The sequence below is a fragment of the Taudactylus pleione genome, unplaced genomic scaffold (assembly GCF_031769625.1).
Source record: "Taudactylus pleione unplaced genomic scaffold, aTauple2 ptg000532l, whole genome shotgun sequence".
Lineage (NCBI taxonomy): Eukaryota > Metazoa > Chordata > Amphibia > Anura > Myobatrachidae > Taudactylus > Taudactylus pleione.
This window is the reverse complement of record NW_028284934.1, coordinates 2,116,496-2,133,169: the sequence shown is the minus strand read 5'-3', so window position 1 is coordinate 2,133,169 and position 16,674 is coordinate 2,116,496. Positions and strand designations below refer to the sequence as shown.

Genomic DNA, 16,674 nt, shown 5'->3' with positions numbered 1-16,674 from the left:
ATATACAGTATAGTAGAGTATTTCTACACTGAGTGGCCAAATTATTATGACAACCAGGTGATTTTATGCAAAGTAGCTATTCTGCAGATAATTCTGCCGTAGACTGACTGAATCGATATGTAGTCATTAGGTCACAAAATAACTATGTCATCATTCATAATGTTGAGAGTTACGATGTTGAGATTGTTAAAATATCTACGGGCAACATGTCGACATTTTCAGAATGTCAACATGTGAAATGCCCACAGTCAGAATGTCATCATTAGAGTTAGGCTGCAGGATGCGAGGGCTATGATTAGGCACTATGGAAAGGTTAGAGTTAGGCTACAGGGGTGGTGGGAGTCTAGGGTTAGACACAAGAGGGATGGCTAGGGGTATGGATTCAGGATAGTGGGACTGTTCTTACCAGAACGCTGGTGCATCAGGTGTCTCCACTAGGACTGACCAGGTAATTGACCACTGGGCCACCACGGACAATATGTCGAATTATGTTATGTCGACATTTCATCAGTGTCTACATTATGAATGTTGACATGGTCAATGTTGACATTATGATCATGTCAACATTATAAACGTCAACATATCATGCCTAACCCGTAGGGGCGTTTCTAGAGAGGGGGGGCCCGTGTGCAGTCTCTGACACGGGTCCCCTCTTCTGTCTCCGGCGGCTGGCAGCGCACTGAGCTTTGCGCATCCAGCGCCGGAGGTATAGACTCTGGGCACTAAAATGCACCCAAAGTTTATAGAGTATGCACAGGTCACATGGAAAATGGCCGCTGCACCCATTTTCCCTGTACTGCGCATGCGCAAACGACGGGAAAATGGTTGCGGCTGCCATTTTCCAGTCGTTTTTAGAGCGCCGGACCCCCGCTCTGACGTGGGACTCCGGAGAGGTAAGTATGTTATGGGTGCAGGGTGTGTGGTGCGGGGCCCCCCTGGACCCAGGAGCCCGTGTGCCCCGCACACTCTGCACCCATTATAGATACGCCCCTGCTAACCCGTCTGAATCTGTATAAGAATGGAAAGGCGAAGGTATGCAGAGACTAAGGAAGTGTATCACTCATGAAATAATGGGTAGACTTTAACCATGAAAGGATTATTGGCGCTGGCAGCAGTAGTATAAGCTTTAGCAAAATAGCTGCATTGTACCAGCAGACAAAAAACTGGATCTGAGTGCAAGGCCTGCTGCGAGAGCCATCCATTTACCAATTATTTCATGAGTGACACACTTCAGTATTGTCTGCATACCTTCACATTTCCGTTCTTACACAGATTCAGACAACCTATGTCAGCGTTATCTGCGGAATAGCTACTCTGCATAAAATCCTCCAGTGGTCATAGTAATTTGGACACTAAGGGGTATATTTACTAAAGTGAGAGTTTTTAGAAATGGAGATGTTGCCCATAGCAACAAATCAGATTCTAGCTATTATCTTCTAGAAAGTGCTAGTTAAATGTTAAGTAGACTCTGACTGGTTGCTATGGGCAACATCTTCATTTAAAAAACTTTCACTTTAGTAAATATACCCATCAGTGTTTATTCAAAATGTAAATAATCACAGATAAATCAGGCTATTGTAAACAAATAGTCATGTTGTTATATATGAAAAAAGTAAAATGAACAGTAAAATAGTCAGTGCGATAAAGAGCCCAGGCCTACCGCCTGTTTTTCTTCTGCTGTCACTGTCCGTGTTTCTGTATAAAACTGGGGATTTATTACATTAAATTCACTCACCGTTACAATAGCATCATTTAAAGTTAAAATTTTAGGTAAAAAAACTACCAAACAAACAAAATGCTGCTAGATAGCAGATTTTCCTGAACTGCACACTAATGCTACTTGCGACTATGATTAGTTAAAACATTATTTATAAATGTAAAGGAAATACAATGGCCGGTATCCAATTAGCCCCAATATATTTTCAGGGGCGAACAACGGGCATATTTCGCTGATAATCCCCATTTTTCGCTGATTGTTTTTATCACTGTATCCTATTGGTTCAACTGAACAAATACGATTATTCGGCCGAAAACACATAGGATCCGAGATAAGTACACGGACCTACAATATGGAGTCAATCCTATTAGCAGCGATGATATCACCGGTGCGAGTTATCATGGCAGCCCGGATGTGCTGAATTTTGCTCGCAGCCCATAGGGCTTGGAGCAAAATTCAGCGAATTCAGGCTCGGAGCAGGCCGCGAAGTGTGCGAGGTGCCGGCGTTTTAACGCCGTTGCAACAGCAAGGGTGCAAGTTGCAACACCGTTGCAACTTGCACCCTTCAGACACATAACCCATGAGATTGACCCATATGTGTTTTCGTCATGTCGGCAGCAAAAACACAGTGCCTTTCGGGGATTATTTTTCGGGACACATCAGGTCCCCCAAAAAATTCCCTGATAAGTGTAGGCGTCGGGTGAACTTCGGGCCTAATTGGATAGCTCCCGGGGGATCCATTAGCAGCGATAATTTAATGTTTTTCATAATTATTACATATTTTTAATACATATTTTACTTCCCAGTTTGTATCAATATCTGTAAACTTTAGTTAACTGAGTACCTTTAAATGTTAATTTATAGGTCATATGTATCCAAAACAATCTGCCATAGAAATAAAGTAATAACACATTTATACGTAATCCATTAGGAAAACATAGTAGACAAATGTGTTTTTTCATCTTGATATTGTTTATCTGGATAATACTACATACAGAACATGATATTTTGGAACATCATTTCTTATGGCTGTGTTTACTTTCTAAACATCACCTAAACTGAACAATATATAAACATATGTATAATCAATGATACCTGAATGGTTTCAGGTCTTTTGCAGGAATGGAGTCACAATTATGTATTCTGCTTCCAACTCCCATCGTTTCTCACATACATTCTTTCCAATAAGAAATGATAATGGTTTTTTTTTTTACCCCAGTCATTTTTGATGAGTGAAAGGATTGATTAGACCAGTGGTTGCCAAACTTTCTTGATCACGGCACACTAGATTATCAGCATTTTTTTCAGGGCAGCCCAAGGCCATATATTCCTTATTGAGATAATCAGCAAAAATTATGATCCAGTATTAAGTAAATTGTGCCTACTTATCATTTTTAGGTTCTATTATGTGGTGTTAGACATGATTGTGCTTTGTTTGAGAGCATAATTTATGATCGGCAGCCACCAGCACTGGTTTTGCCTATCAAATTAATTTGATTTGGGACTGGACCACCAACCGTGGCACTCCTCCAACTGCCCTGCAGCACCCCAGGGTGCCACAGCGCCCAGTTTGGGATACACTGGGTTAGATTCTTGGTGGTTGACATTAAATGATCAGCATATTGGATGCATGTGTGTGATATAGGTGCATACCTGCCAAATACATTTTTTCTCCACTCAGGACAGTCTGTGTGTAATGCCACTTTGCGGTAGTGCTGTTGCCATGTTACAAGGGGCATGGCCACAACACTCTACTAATGCTTAGAAAGCACCAGGCTGCCCCCAGATGCATGGGGAAGTCCACTCAGATCAGAATAGTATGGACATATGTAGTCCTGCATTTTATTAGCTCATAAATTAGACAAAGTTTTGACTTCCATTTACATCCAGTTATAGTCCAAACCAGATCTGCATATACAGGTCCTGCTTCCTGGACAAGCACATTAATGCAGGACTGGTATGCCTGTCTGACAATCAGCTGTATCATACCTAACATGCTGGAATATGTGGATCTATAGTAGGCAACTTACAATTATGCACAAATTTGAAATGGTATTCGGGCACAATACATGTAAATATATGGCACTTTCCCGCCTTTCATTATTTGTAATACACCAGAAACTGTAAAGATATGGTGTGTAATTAGCTATTTTTGTTGCTTTCAGGCATGGAGAAGACATGATAGTAACTCCTTTTGCACAGGTCAGTAAATTATTTCCTATCTAAACATACAATACTTGATACTTATATAAATATATAATTAATTTTATTTGAATTCACACCAGAATGACTCAATAAAATTATAATATGTGTTAAAAGCTGATATACTGTAGCAGATTATTTAATATATGCAAAGTATCAGATGTGCAGTGTAAAATCAGCTCAAAGGAATTAGCAGCTGCTCTTCCAGAGAGACTGCACTCACAATCTATTTGATAAGACGCACTGCAGGCTGCTGTTAAGTAATATACTAAGGGCAGGATGCATCAAGCATCGCATTTTGGATGTGATACATCCCGCCACTGATCGCATGCATAGTGCCGTTTAGTAACGCCATATGTACAATACTACAATTGCAATTAAAATCACAAAGGACAGCTCTTCCGATAAGAGCTTACCTTTGCGGTGTGAGGACTTCCAGATTTATGACCCTGGAGTCCTATAGCGTATATGTGCGAGCCGTGGGGGACACTGATAGGGATCCTATAGTCATATATTGGGAGCAACTAAATGTCCAGATTTCCTAATCAAAATATATAGCCAAAATGTGCCTGTCTGCTTCAGCATGCCTCAAACTATATCCCAAGATGGGTTTTCCATGTGTCCTCTGCTGGTCTGGGCAAAAATTAGGATTTCCATTCTGTGTCTTTCCAAGGCTGCTGGCAGGGCTGTAACTAGGGTGGTGTGACATGTGCCATGGCACAGGACACCGCAGGGCCGAAGGTACTGTCCAGACCTGTCTCTTTTCTGTTTATGATCATTCTCTCTGTTAGCTTCTTCTTCTTTTATCCCGGCATCTCCTTGCCGCCCCTATCTCTTCCCATTCTGACTCCTCCATCTGACCACCTCCCCAAGCACCTTCAGTCACATCCACTTTTATTTAACGCAGACATTTCAAAATACCCGGGACTCAAACATATCACCTTTTACATGGCAGTAAGAAACCTTACACATGGAGCTATTTGCCCGCGCAATTTCTGTTGGCAGCCCTGAACACTGATTCCCGATCCAGGTGTTACCAGCACAACTCGAGTACCCTTGTCGGGGAGTTCAGCTGCCGACGCTGGGTACATACACGGATCTTCCCACCGCTGATATATGCTGCATATATTTTACAAGTAGCGCTCTTTCTATACCTTCAGTCAGTGATCTACACTGCTGACTCCTGGCTTAAGCACAGCTGTTCTGATGGACAAATCCTGCTGCAGGTGCAGCTTCCCCAGCGCTCTCCTACATCTTTAGCTTGTGAGTTATACTGCATAATTATTGAGTATCATCACTGCAGCTATTGGATTCACACTGTATTTGGAATTGACACCTGGATAACAAGAGTACAACGGGAACGGTACTCTTTCATCATTGTACAGGACAAAGCAGATTTGAGGCCATGCCCCTTTTTTGGACACGCATTTTATGTACCTATTTGAAAAATGGGGGAGGGGGGGTGGGCACCAATGCTCTTTCTGGCAAAGAGCACCAAAAAGTCTAGTTACGGCTCTGGCTGCTGGGATCTTGTGTCCACTCATTGTAAACAGTATTTTGCTTCCCAACTGTTCATTTAAGGGAGTGCTTGGGAATTTCTCCTGACGGAATGCTTCCTTGTGGGCAGATGTATCAAGCCTTGGAAAGAGATAAAGTACCAACCAGTTAGCTTCTATCATTTTTCTAACACAGCCTGTAATATGACAGTTAGAAGCTGATTGGTTGGTACTTTATATCTCTCCACATCTCTCTCCATGGCTTGATACATCTCCCATTGGGAGAGCAGACAGGGTCCATGTGTTCTCCTTTAAAGTTTCTGCTTGCAGACTCCAATCCCAGGAGGCTTCTGCTTATTCTCAAGCAGGCATTCTTGATTTTGGAAAAATGTTCACAAGCTATTGGACTGGACACACATCCAACGTATGCCCGCCTTTGTTTCAGTAAGAAGCTTCCTAAAATGATTACACTCTAAGAAAGTCATTTGGTCAGATCTATTCTGGTGGGTGTCTAAAATCATTTGGTCAGCTTAAATCTGAATTCTCTATAACATAGAGGCCCTGATTCAGAGCCGGACGTTCTGACAGAGCGCTCGCTCTGAATCAGGGCATCTTTTTTTTTATGGAGCGGCCTCCTGGCCGCTTGCATTGCTGTGGGTTGCCACCCACAGCTAATGCGAGCGGCCAGGATGATGGTTGCGATGGTCAAGACCAAACAGAGCCGAAAGCTCTCCCACTGACATCACTTGTGATGTCAGTGGGGCCGCCCCCAAAATTTATAAGCATTCCCATGGGAACGCCTCCGTCTGGGCAGCCACCCCCCCCGGCTCGTCCACCAAAGGGGGCGTGCTGTCACTCAACATCGACAGCGTGCCCCCTTTGGGGCGAGACCCGGAGCGACAGATTGCCCGTTGCTATCCGGGTCCCGCGCATGTGCATGACGGAGCCGGCTCCGTCGTGCGCATGTTCTCTGGCCACCATTGACCCGCTTGCGACCGGGTCTGAATCAGGCCCTCTGTACATTATTGCGCACTTATCGTTAATAATACTGTGCGGCACAAGTATTTCAAGTACAATAATAGCTGTGCCCTTCAAAAATTCAGGTTGCCTTATTCCTGTTTTATATTAGCTATATATCCTCCTTATGATAATAATAATAATAATAATAATAATAATAATAATAATAACAATAAGAATTTTATTAAAATAGAAGTTTTCTCCAGTCAGGGTGCTTTATATTTGCATAATACAGAGGTAAAAGAGACATTTTGGGTCATCAATTCCAAGGATGATTAACCCTACCCATGAAGGTACCAGATGAGGCAGCCATCTTACAAGCACTACATAGGTCAAAATGGGGAGACTGGGCAGTGCCAATGATGTAGGATACACTGGGTGGAATAGGCAATGCCTATGATGATGTTGACCATACATGCCTAACCCTGTACAGTCCAGTTGGTTCTTGGGTGCAGACCTTGTCTAGATGCCCCTTTCTTTTGAGATATCTAGGTACTGTTACATCACTGAGTTTTTTACTCATATGATTATGATGCCTGTGTTTGCTGTTGCTCCCCCACACAAACACATACACACCCTAATTTAAGGAGAAGCTGCTTCTCGAATATGTATGTTAGTTTAGTCTGTGCCACCCCCAGGACCTTGGACGATGGGACCGTAAAAAAAGTGGCAACGGAGATAGCGGGACCATATAGAAGGCTGTTAGTGACCATAATAAAAGTACTGGAGGTTGGCTGATTTATTGCACTTTTTATTAATGGTGGGAAAATGATATTCAGCAAGTGTTTTTCATCAAATGAAAGTCTTTCCAGCATTTTGGGGTACAGAAAAAATGTCTGTAAAGTGATTTTTTCAGTGTTTTGTAAAAAGTTTGAAAAAAGGCTTTTTAGCTCCCATCTTCGTGTCCGAAACCCCCTCTCCCATCACATCATTTAAGCCTCTTTTTAGACACATTCACTTGAAAACTGATATGTCTTTACTTGTTAAATGATGCTATTTAAACCCCTCCAAGTGGTTGAATAGTCATCGGGAGGGGTGAACCAGAGGTGGGGCAATCTGTCCCAACATTTTTACCTTAAAATAAAGATTTTCTCTACCTTTTCACCTGCTCAGGCAAGTGCACTGCATCGGGGCCCACCACAATATAGGGGTCCACACTGCCTGTATGGCAGGTGCTTGCCGGGCAGTCATCAAGGCGGTGACTGAGTCGGCCGATAGCTACACGCAGGGGACCGGAACACAATGCAGTTAGGCTCAGTACTGTAGTGCACTACTGGGTAATAACTCCCAGTAGTCTCTGCAGTGGGGTCAGAGGAGCATGTGCTGAGCTCTGACTGGAGGAGCCCATCACATGCTCCTCTGACCCAGCAGCAGCACAGCCTCATGGGTGTGACTCATTGTGAGGCAGTGACTTCTGCTCTGTCGGCTGCCTGTGGATGCTGCTGGTGAGTACACTGTGTGGGCACTATAGGTGGCACAATGTGTAGGGAGTAGTGTAGCATAATGTGTGGGCACTACAGGTGGCATAATGTGTGGGAATTAGAGGTGGCATAATGTGTGGGCACTACAGGTGGAATAATGCGTGGTGACTACAGGTGGCATAATGTGTGGGCGCTACTGTGTAGCAGTATGTGTGGGCACTACATGTGGCATAATGTGGGAGGACTACAGTGTAGCATAATGTGTGGGACACTACAGTGTGACATAATGTGGGGGGTACTACAGTGTGGTATAATGTAAGGCACCCACTGCATCTCCCCGTCACCCACTGCCTCTCCCCTCTCCCTGTCACACACTGCCTGTCACCCTCTCCCTCTCACCCACTGCCAGTGGCGTCACAAGGGGGGTGCGGGGGGTGCGGCCCGCAACGGGTGTCACCCTTCAAGGGGGTGACACCAAAAACAGCACCCCATCCACAGAGACGTCTGCCCCCTTCCCCGGCACCACCGCCGATCATGGCCTTGAACGCCGCCGCTGCCGGGGATCACTTCATTCCCTCACCGCAGCCGGCGTCCAGAGCCACACATAGGCACAAAGCACAGAGTATCTCTCTGTGCCTGTGTGTGGGTCCGGACGCCGGTCGCGGTGACGTCATCAAGCATGCGGCAAGCCGAGAAGACGAGGAGCGCGCCCGGACACCTCACTGCAAACCAGCCTGGACATCTTCAAGAAAGGTAAGTAGTAATGCACAGTGGAGGGGGCACAGCATAAGGGGCATTATTGGGGGCATTCTGGGGCTACTGCATAGGGGCACTACTGGGGGTACTTTATAGAGGGCACAGTATAAGGGCACTACTGGGGGCACATCATATGGGGCACTACTGGGGGTAATGTAAAGGGGGCACAGTAAAAGGGCACTACTGGGGGCACTGCATAAGGGGAGCTCCTGGGATAGTCTATAAGGGGCACTACTGGGAGTATTGTATAAGGGGCACTGCATAAGAGCACTACTAGGGGTACTGTATAAGGGGGCACTACTGGAGGTATTGCATAAGGGCACTACTGGGGGTACTGTATAAGGGGGCACTACTGTCTGGAGGCACTACTGGAGGTATTGCATAAGAGCACTACTGGGGGTACTGTATAAGGGCACTGCATAAGGGGCACTACTGGGGGTATTGTATAAGGGGCACTGCATAAGAGTAGCTACTGGGGGTATTGTATAAGGGGCACTACTGATGGCACTGCATAAGGGGGCACTACTGGGGGCACAGCGTAAGGGGCTCTAATACAGGAGGCATTGCAAAATGGGCTTTAATATAGGAGGCATTGCATAAAGGGCTATAATACAGGGGGCATTGCATAATGGGCTCTAATACAGGGGGCATTGCATATTGGGCACAACTATAGGGGGCACTACTAAAGGGGGAACTGCATAATGGGCACAGCTACAGGGGGCATTGCATAAGGGGCACTACTACAGGTGGCATTGAATAATGGGCACTACTACTGTGGGCATTGTATAAGGTACACTACTACTGTTGGCATTGTGTATAAGTGTCAATAATGTGGGTGTTGTGTAAAATGGGCACTACTGTGTGCCAGAACATAAATAAGGGACACTACTTGATGGTGTAATGTGACTCAGGAGCACTATGTGCGGTGTAATGTGGATACGATTGTGCTACTGTGTGACATAATTTGAATTGGGGATAGTATTGTGTGACCATGCCCCTTTCTTTCGAGATCACGCCCCTTTTTTGTGGCACAGGCCTTAGGCGCACGCTGTCCTTTTTTTGATAAATCGTCGGGGGAGAGGGGGGAGGGGGTTGTTCCACCACGTCTCAAGGACCAATTTAAGCACTGCTACCCAGAATATCGGGCGTGGCATCATCACGCCCGCCGGGTGTGCCTTACATTCTGGGAGGAGCACAGTGTGACTGCTAGACTGGTAAGGGGGCAGAGTTCGCGGAGCTGCGCACCTTTGTCCCGACTTTTTTTTGTGGAGGGGGGTGTCACCGTGCATTACAGCACCGGGTGACACCAACCCTAGTGACGCCTCTGCCCACTGCTTTTCCCTGTCACCTCTACCTATCACTCTCTCCTTGTCACCCACTGCCTCTCAACTATCCCTGTCACCTTCTCCCCCTCTTTGTCACCCACTGCTTCTACCTGTCACCTCTCACCCTCTCCCCTGTCACCCACTGCCTGTCACCTCTCCCTGTCACCCACTGCTTCTCCTTGTAACCCACGGCCTGTCACCTCTCCCTGTCACCCACTGCCTCTTTCCTCTCCCTGTCACACACTGCCTGTTATCTCTGATATACAATAATGGTAGTGGGGTATTGCGCTGGAAAGGAGCAGCCCAGGGTTCTGTCCAGTGTTATCAAGCCTGGACTAATATAATACACAAAAGAGATAAGTAATAGAAACCTAGCGCTCCACTGTAGGGTACAGCTCAAAATAACATCCTATTCATATACAGGAAAATTTGCAGTACAAAAATGGGGTACTTATGTTATCCAATTCTTTAGATTGTCCCGTAGTCCGAAAATTCTCTCCAGTCAATGATACGTATATAAAAAAAAAGAGAAAGAAAATACAAAATAGTGTTCCCTGTTTTTCAAAACAGATATATTTCACTTTTAAAAAGAAAATAGGGCAGAAGGTCCCAGACGAAATTTCCTTGAACCAATATCACAGCCACGCTGTGTATGTTTCTATATGTAAGCAATAAAGCATACATGTAAGCTTCTGTTTTTATACATCACAATGGATATATGATAAGTGTGACACTTACATAGTGAAGGGGATGAAAGATACCTTTATAGGATTGTCATATACCTTTTGATGTAAGCTTTGGATGTAAGCAATACCTATTGTGAAATCTCACCTCGGGTGTTCTTCTCATCTTTGTATCTGGACACGTGGCTGTGTTATTGGTTCAAGGAAATTTCGTCTGGGACCTTCTGCCCTATTTTCTTTTTAAAAGTGAAATATATCTGTTTTGAAAAACAGGGAACACTATTTTGTATTTTCTTTCTCTTTTTTTATATACGTATCATTGACTGGAGAGAATTTTCGGACTATGGGACAATCTAAAGAATTGGATAACATAAGTACCCCATTTTTGTACTGCAAATTTTCCTGTATATGAATAGGATGTTATTTTGAGCTGTACCCTACAGTGGAGCGTTAGGTTTCTATTACTTATCTCTCTTGCCTGTTATCTCTCCCTGTCACCCACAGCTTCTCCCTGTCATCCTCTCCTTGTCACCTTCTTGCCTCTCCCTGTCATTCACTGAACTTTGAACTTGGAGTAGGGCGGAGGAGGGGCCGAAAGCAAATTTTTGCACCTGGCCCACCACTCACAAGTTCCGCCACTGTGCTCAGGGGTGTGCGCACAAAAAAACCCTATGAATTTCCTCAGAAAAAGTAATGCAAGTTTGGAATTGAATTGCAAATGCAGTTTGCAGTGTGAGTTTCCTCATGAGAACAGCTTGCAGGATCCAACTCGCACCTAATTGGACTGACTCCTAAGATTCCATCTCCCCAACAGGTCCAAAAGTTTGAAAATCTGGGATGTTTGGGTTACCCGGCAGGTGATCTAACCCTGGTTGTCTGTGGTTGTATAAAATGAAAGGCTGCCTGAATAGAAGAGACCTAGGGGCCTATTCATCATCGATAAATGGCTCGGTAACCATATTTTAGTTACTGAGCTATTCATAAACAGGGGTCCCAAATTGACCACCTGATATTCAGCAAACTCTGAAAATTGATAATCTGCAGATGGCGCTTGTTCTCGGATCTCCGCTCCTTCATATGGGAAGTAGTTCTGGGGGTTTGCTGCCTCCTCACTACCTCCCTGGCGGCTTGTGTGACCTCAGAACGTGTTAGACAGCATCCTCACTGTCAGGACAGCACTATCATTGACAATAGACTGCCGACAGGGAAGGAGTAACCTCTCCTGTCAATGGGGACACGCCAGATTGGGTATATCAACTTAACCCCTGGACCCAGTGATGTATTTATAATGGGTGCAGAGTGTGAGGTGCACATTGGCCCCTTGGTCCAGAGCGGCCTACACAGCACACCCTGCAACCATGTCCTTTAATACTTACCTCTCCAGAATCCTGCGTCAGCAGCGCTGAACAAATCACCTGGAAAATGGCGCTGTGGCCACTTTCTTGGCACAGTAGAAAAGTCGCCAGGAAAATGGCCACAGTACCATTTTCCTGTAGCTGCACATGCACAGTAGACTCTGGCATAGCTTCAGGGTCTACTCTGTGCACCGCCATCTAAAGAGGAGGGGGCCCAGAGACTGTACAGGGTCTCTCTCCTCCCTTAATATGCCCGTTTGCATCCAAAGCTGATTTATTTTTTTAATTTAGTTTTGGATACAGCTATTATTATTATTATTATTATTATTATAATATATTATTTATATATAGAATCAATGTTATTATGAGAGTATGTGGAACAGTAAAGCAAAAAAACGCCACAAAAACATTAGTCGTGGTTGTCATATACTCATAAACTGTAATACTGAATAGAGGTGTTAGAAACAGCCGTAACATACTGTATGCTTAGGTGTAAATATATGCTTTTCTCACAGCTGAAGGCAACAGAAAAGTTAGTATTAGCATGACTGGAAAGATATGAATGAGAAAAAATGATTGCTGCATAGGTAGTATTTGGGAACTAAAGAGGATGGATGCGACATGTATAATTGGGTGCCCCTGTCACAACACCATTTCACTAATGGAAAATGTGAATTATTTCCCATGCTGAAGTGCTGTAGCTGGGAAGTTTTAAGTACTTCAGTGTTCTGCCGAGGGCACCAGGGATGAGTCTAATGGTGGGTACACACTGGGCGATATTACTGAGCGACTGCACGATTACGACATCGTAATCGTGCAATCGCTCAGTAATCGTGCACAAATCGTGCACTTTTATGTCGGAAACGACCAGCGATGCGCACTCCCGCTGGTCATTTCCGACATTGTCCATCGCCTGAACATGCAGCACAATCTGACGACCTCGTCAGGTTGCTGCATGTTGGGGAATGGGGGAGAGAGCCCGGCGCTGAACGATATCGTTAATGATATCATTCAGCGGCTGTGCTCAATGTCATGAACGACATTGAGCACAGCCTGCCGGGGACACACTACACGATATCGCTCAGGGAGCATATCGTGTAGTGTGTACGCACCTTAAGGAAACAGCATGTACTTTAGGGGAAGGACCACCACACTGGCCAGTGCTGTTATAGAAGCTTATTAACAAAATAAGCCAATTAATAGTTATCAATCAGTGCCTGAAAGTGTGAATATTAAGTTGTCTCTCTGCTTGTAGGTTCTGGCCAGCCTGCGAACCGTGCGGAACAACTTTGCAATGTTAACTCATCTCCAGGATAGAGTATCTAACAAGTGAGTCTTATTCTAGTTTTAATAATGTGACACATTGTGATTTTTTTTTTAATAATACATATAAAATGGATAACAATTATTGCTCAACTTCAAGAAATAAAAAAATAAATAAATAATTACTGTCACAACATATAATACAACTAATGGCATTGCACACAGGCAGAGTTAATGCGTGCAGAGCTAACATACAAACCCAGAAGTTTTCTTTGTGTTGGCCACTGATTAAAGGGTAATAAATGTGCATAAATAAAATAAAAATATGGCAATATATCCTACAGACATATATATGGTACCATGGGTGTAAGGGTGCAGCTGCTATGGGGCCCAAAGCTGAGGGGGGCCTATCTGCCTTGTCAAAGTTACATGTGTTATATACATTTTTTACCATTGGGTGGTACATGGGGGCCCACATTTTTATATGGGGTCTACGAATACCAAGTTATGCCCCTGACTGGCACCATGCACTTTCATTACTATTGAATATGCTTAGGATGAGGCTGGAGAAGTGATGTAATCATACTAACCCACTTTTGAAAACTCCTCTTCGGAAGTCCGAGATTCGCTTGTCCGAGATACACGAATCACAACATTTAGCAGCTCCCCCTCCCTACAGACCCACAATATCTCCCCATCCTGCCCACTATACTAGGGCTTATTAATTATTGCTTATTTATCACTTTCGCTTCATTGAATAGATTCATTATGGGCCTCAGACATATTGGAATTTGAAGGCCCATCCAAGGGTGTTCCAGCTTTATGCTGAATTCCTATACCTACACTAAAATGATGCCTCTAAATGGAATGTTCAATTACCACTATGAAGAATCCTGTGTTACTTTCCATTCATTACATTATTTTATAATAATGCTATTATCCTCTGTTTTCACAAATCTGCATTCACCAAGCGGTGAATTGAGCACACAGGGGCATATGTATCAAGCTGATTTTTACATAAAATTATGCAGAAACTGCAGTTTATGCATAATTTTATGTATTGTAGCTATGTACTAATAGCACAATGCAGGAGATTTCACAGAAATCTCCTGCAAAGTGCTAATTAGCACTGCAGATTGCAGCCCCTGTTATTATCAATGAGGCTACGATCTGACCCCTTATGTACTACAGGAATTTTGCCCCGGTAGTTTACACACCATCTTGAGATGGTGTAAACTGCTTTGAGCCTATGGGGGCTCCAGGGGCAGGAAAGCTTCCCCCAGGGAAGTCTTTCACATCTAAATGCTGGGGATATAACTCGCGGGGAGAGCGGTTACCGCAACCACTGTCCCTGCGAGTTCCCCGTGGTACATAGCCAGGATATATTTTTTATCCCTGGCGAGTTAGGTACATAATAATCGCGTAAGTACCACAATTATTAGTACATAGACCCCTAACTTACTGTAGCATGAGAATGATTTACCAGCATAGTAAACAAACAAATTACATATCATAGACAGTGAACTATAACACATGCTGCTTTCATGATCTGACATCTGGTTCATGCAAATCCTGTCTATACGATTGCCTGTTTCCTCACAAAAAGGCATGTTGCAGTTACTTGGCCATCTAAAGATACAATTAATAATTTGGATTGTAGTTGCACCTGGTTCTCCATATGCAACTACAAGTCTCAGTATACCTATCACCTGAGAGAGCATGCTGGGGCTTGTAGTTTCACAACACCTGGACGGTACAGGTTATCGAGATCTGTTTTATAATATATTTTCCCTAGGTCAGCATCATAGTCAATTCCTCAGCTATGCAAAAATTCTGACCACCACTTTTCCCTTGCTCTTATGAACGATTATTAATTATTGTTTATCGGGAAACTATAAGATCAGTGAAACCAATGGAGCAAAAGATGTAAGTGGCTGAATTTTAAAATGTGGAAAATATTTTTGTAAGTTATTTTCTATTTTTCTTGTATAAGTGACAAAAAGATTTTCCTGTTTGAACATTGTTATATAATGCTAGTATAATGTATGTTTACACAGAGCCCCACTTATTGTAATACCAATACCAATTTCAGAAGTTTTTGATGGTAGAACTTTCAATGCTAATTAAATAGTCTTATTGAAGATATAGGCTCGTTAAATGTCAAATAGAGTTAAAATGTTAACTTATTTTTCATACACTGGTGAGTTTGTGGTGAAAATAGATGGAGAGAACATACTTTTACTGACTGACTTATTAAAAAAAAACTTTTGTATAAGCTAAGGTGGTTTCCTATGAGTCTAGCATTTTTCCTATCACATGCAAACAGAAAATTCATAGTGTAACGCTGAAACATTGGAGGTGAAAAGAGAGCTGCGACTTCCTTCTTATAAGCCAAGGTTGAGAAGGGATAGTTGGATGTAGTTCAATATAAACCAATGAGATATAGAAATGCCTTATTATCACTTGGGATGCACTCACCCCTCTCAGTATTATTTATTCTTAATCTACTTGTATCTGAGCCTATCAATGTATCATGTGTTGTTGCTGCCACACCTATGGGTACTATGAATCTCCCTTTAAAATTTCACTCCCAGGGAACAATATATGAAAGAAAGAAGAGAAAAAACACATCTAGTGTATGATTCGTTATATAAAAAATGGTACTTTAATAAAAATGCACTGACAATACAACAAAGCAATACAACAATCACAAAAATATACAAATCTCTGCAACCTTGAGGGTGGCATAATCTTTTTTTTTTTTTCTTTTTTTTTTAGGAGATCATCTGGCAGCAACCCACCAACAACCTGTAAACCAAACTTGTCTGGTAAGGAGAAAAAAAAAAACATTACCATGACAACCATGATAATATAGTTTGCAATTGAAGTATTGTCCTTACCTATATTAAAACATACATTTGAAATTGATTTAAAAATCATATTTCAGTTGTAGCAAGATTGGTTAGCTAGAGATGTTTATGTATCTCAGGGGTGTTCTACCTTTTTCCACCAGAATGTACATGGCCGCCCAAATGGTTAGTCCGTTCATTGGCTGCTCACTGCAGGAACAGTGTGTGGTGACGGACACTATTACCCCTTTTACACCAGAGCAAAAACCTGGGTTATTGCTGGGGCTATCCGGGTCACAGCTCAGTGTAAAAGGGTCCCTAAAAAATAACCCGGGTCAAGTGACCCGGCAATCTAACCCAGGTAGCTACCAGGGTCGGACCCAGGATGGATCTGGGTAATGGTGCAGTGTAAACGACGCAACCCCCGGTTATCCGACCTGGGTCATGCCTAAAATGAGCTGACTGGTGGTTGTGGAGCAGTCACCTCCCACTTTTTATGACCTCACAAGTTTAGCATGGCAGACCCAGGTTCAGTGTGAACAGGGCTGACCTGAGAATAACCCAGATCGATGGTACTGTGTAAACGATGT

The 16,674-nt window shown here is 43.5% G+C and overlaps 1 protein-coding gene across 1 annotated transcript in view; it reads left to right on the top strand.

The window, feature by feature from the left end:
• Positions 1 to 16,674, top strand: part of LOC148501159 (3',5'-cyclic-AMP phosphodiesterase 4C-like) — a 167,925-nt gene that overhangs the window by 93,871 nt on the left and 57,380 nt on the right. Inside the window, exons 3-5 of the mRNA XM_088450876.1 lie at positions 3,883 to 3,919; positions 13,228 to 13,301; positions 16,014 to 16,063. Coding sequence (XP_088307002.1) covers positions 3,883 to 3,919; positions 13,228 to 13,301; positions 16,014 to 16,063 — 161 coding nt within the window. The remainder of the gene's footprint in view (positions 1 to 3,882; positions 3,920 to 13,227; positions 13,302 to 16,013; positions 16,064 to 16,674) is intronic.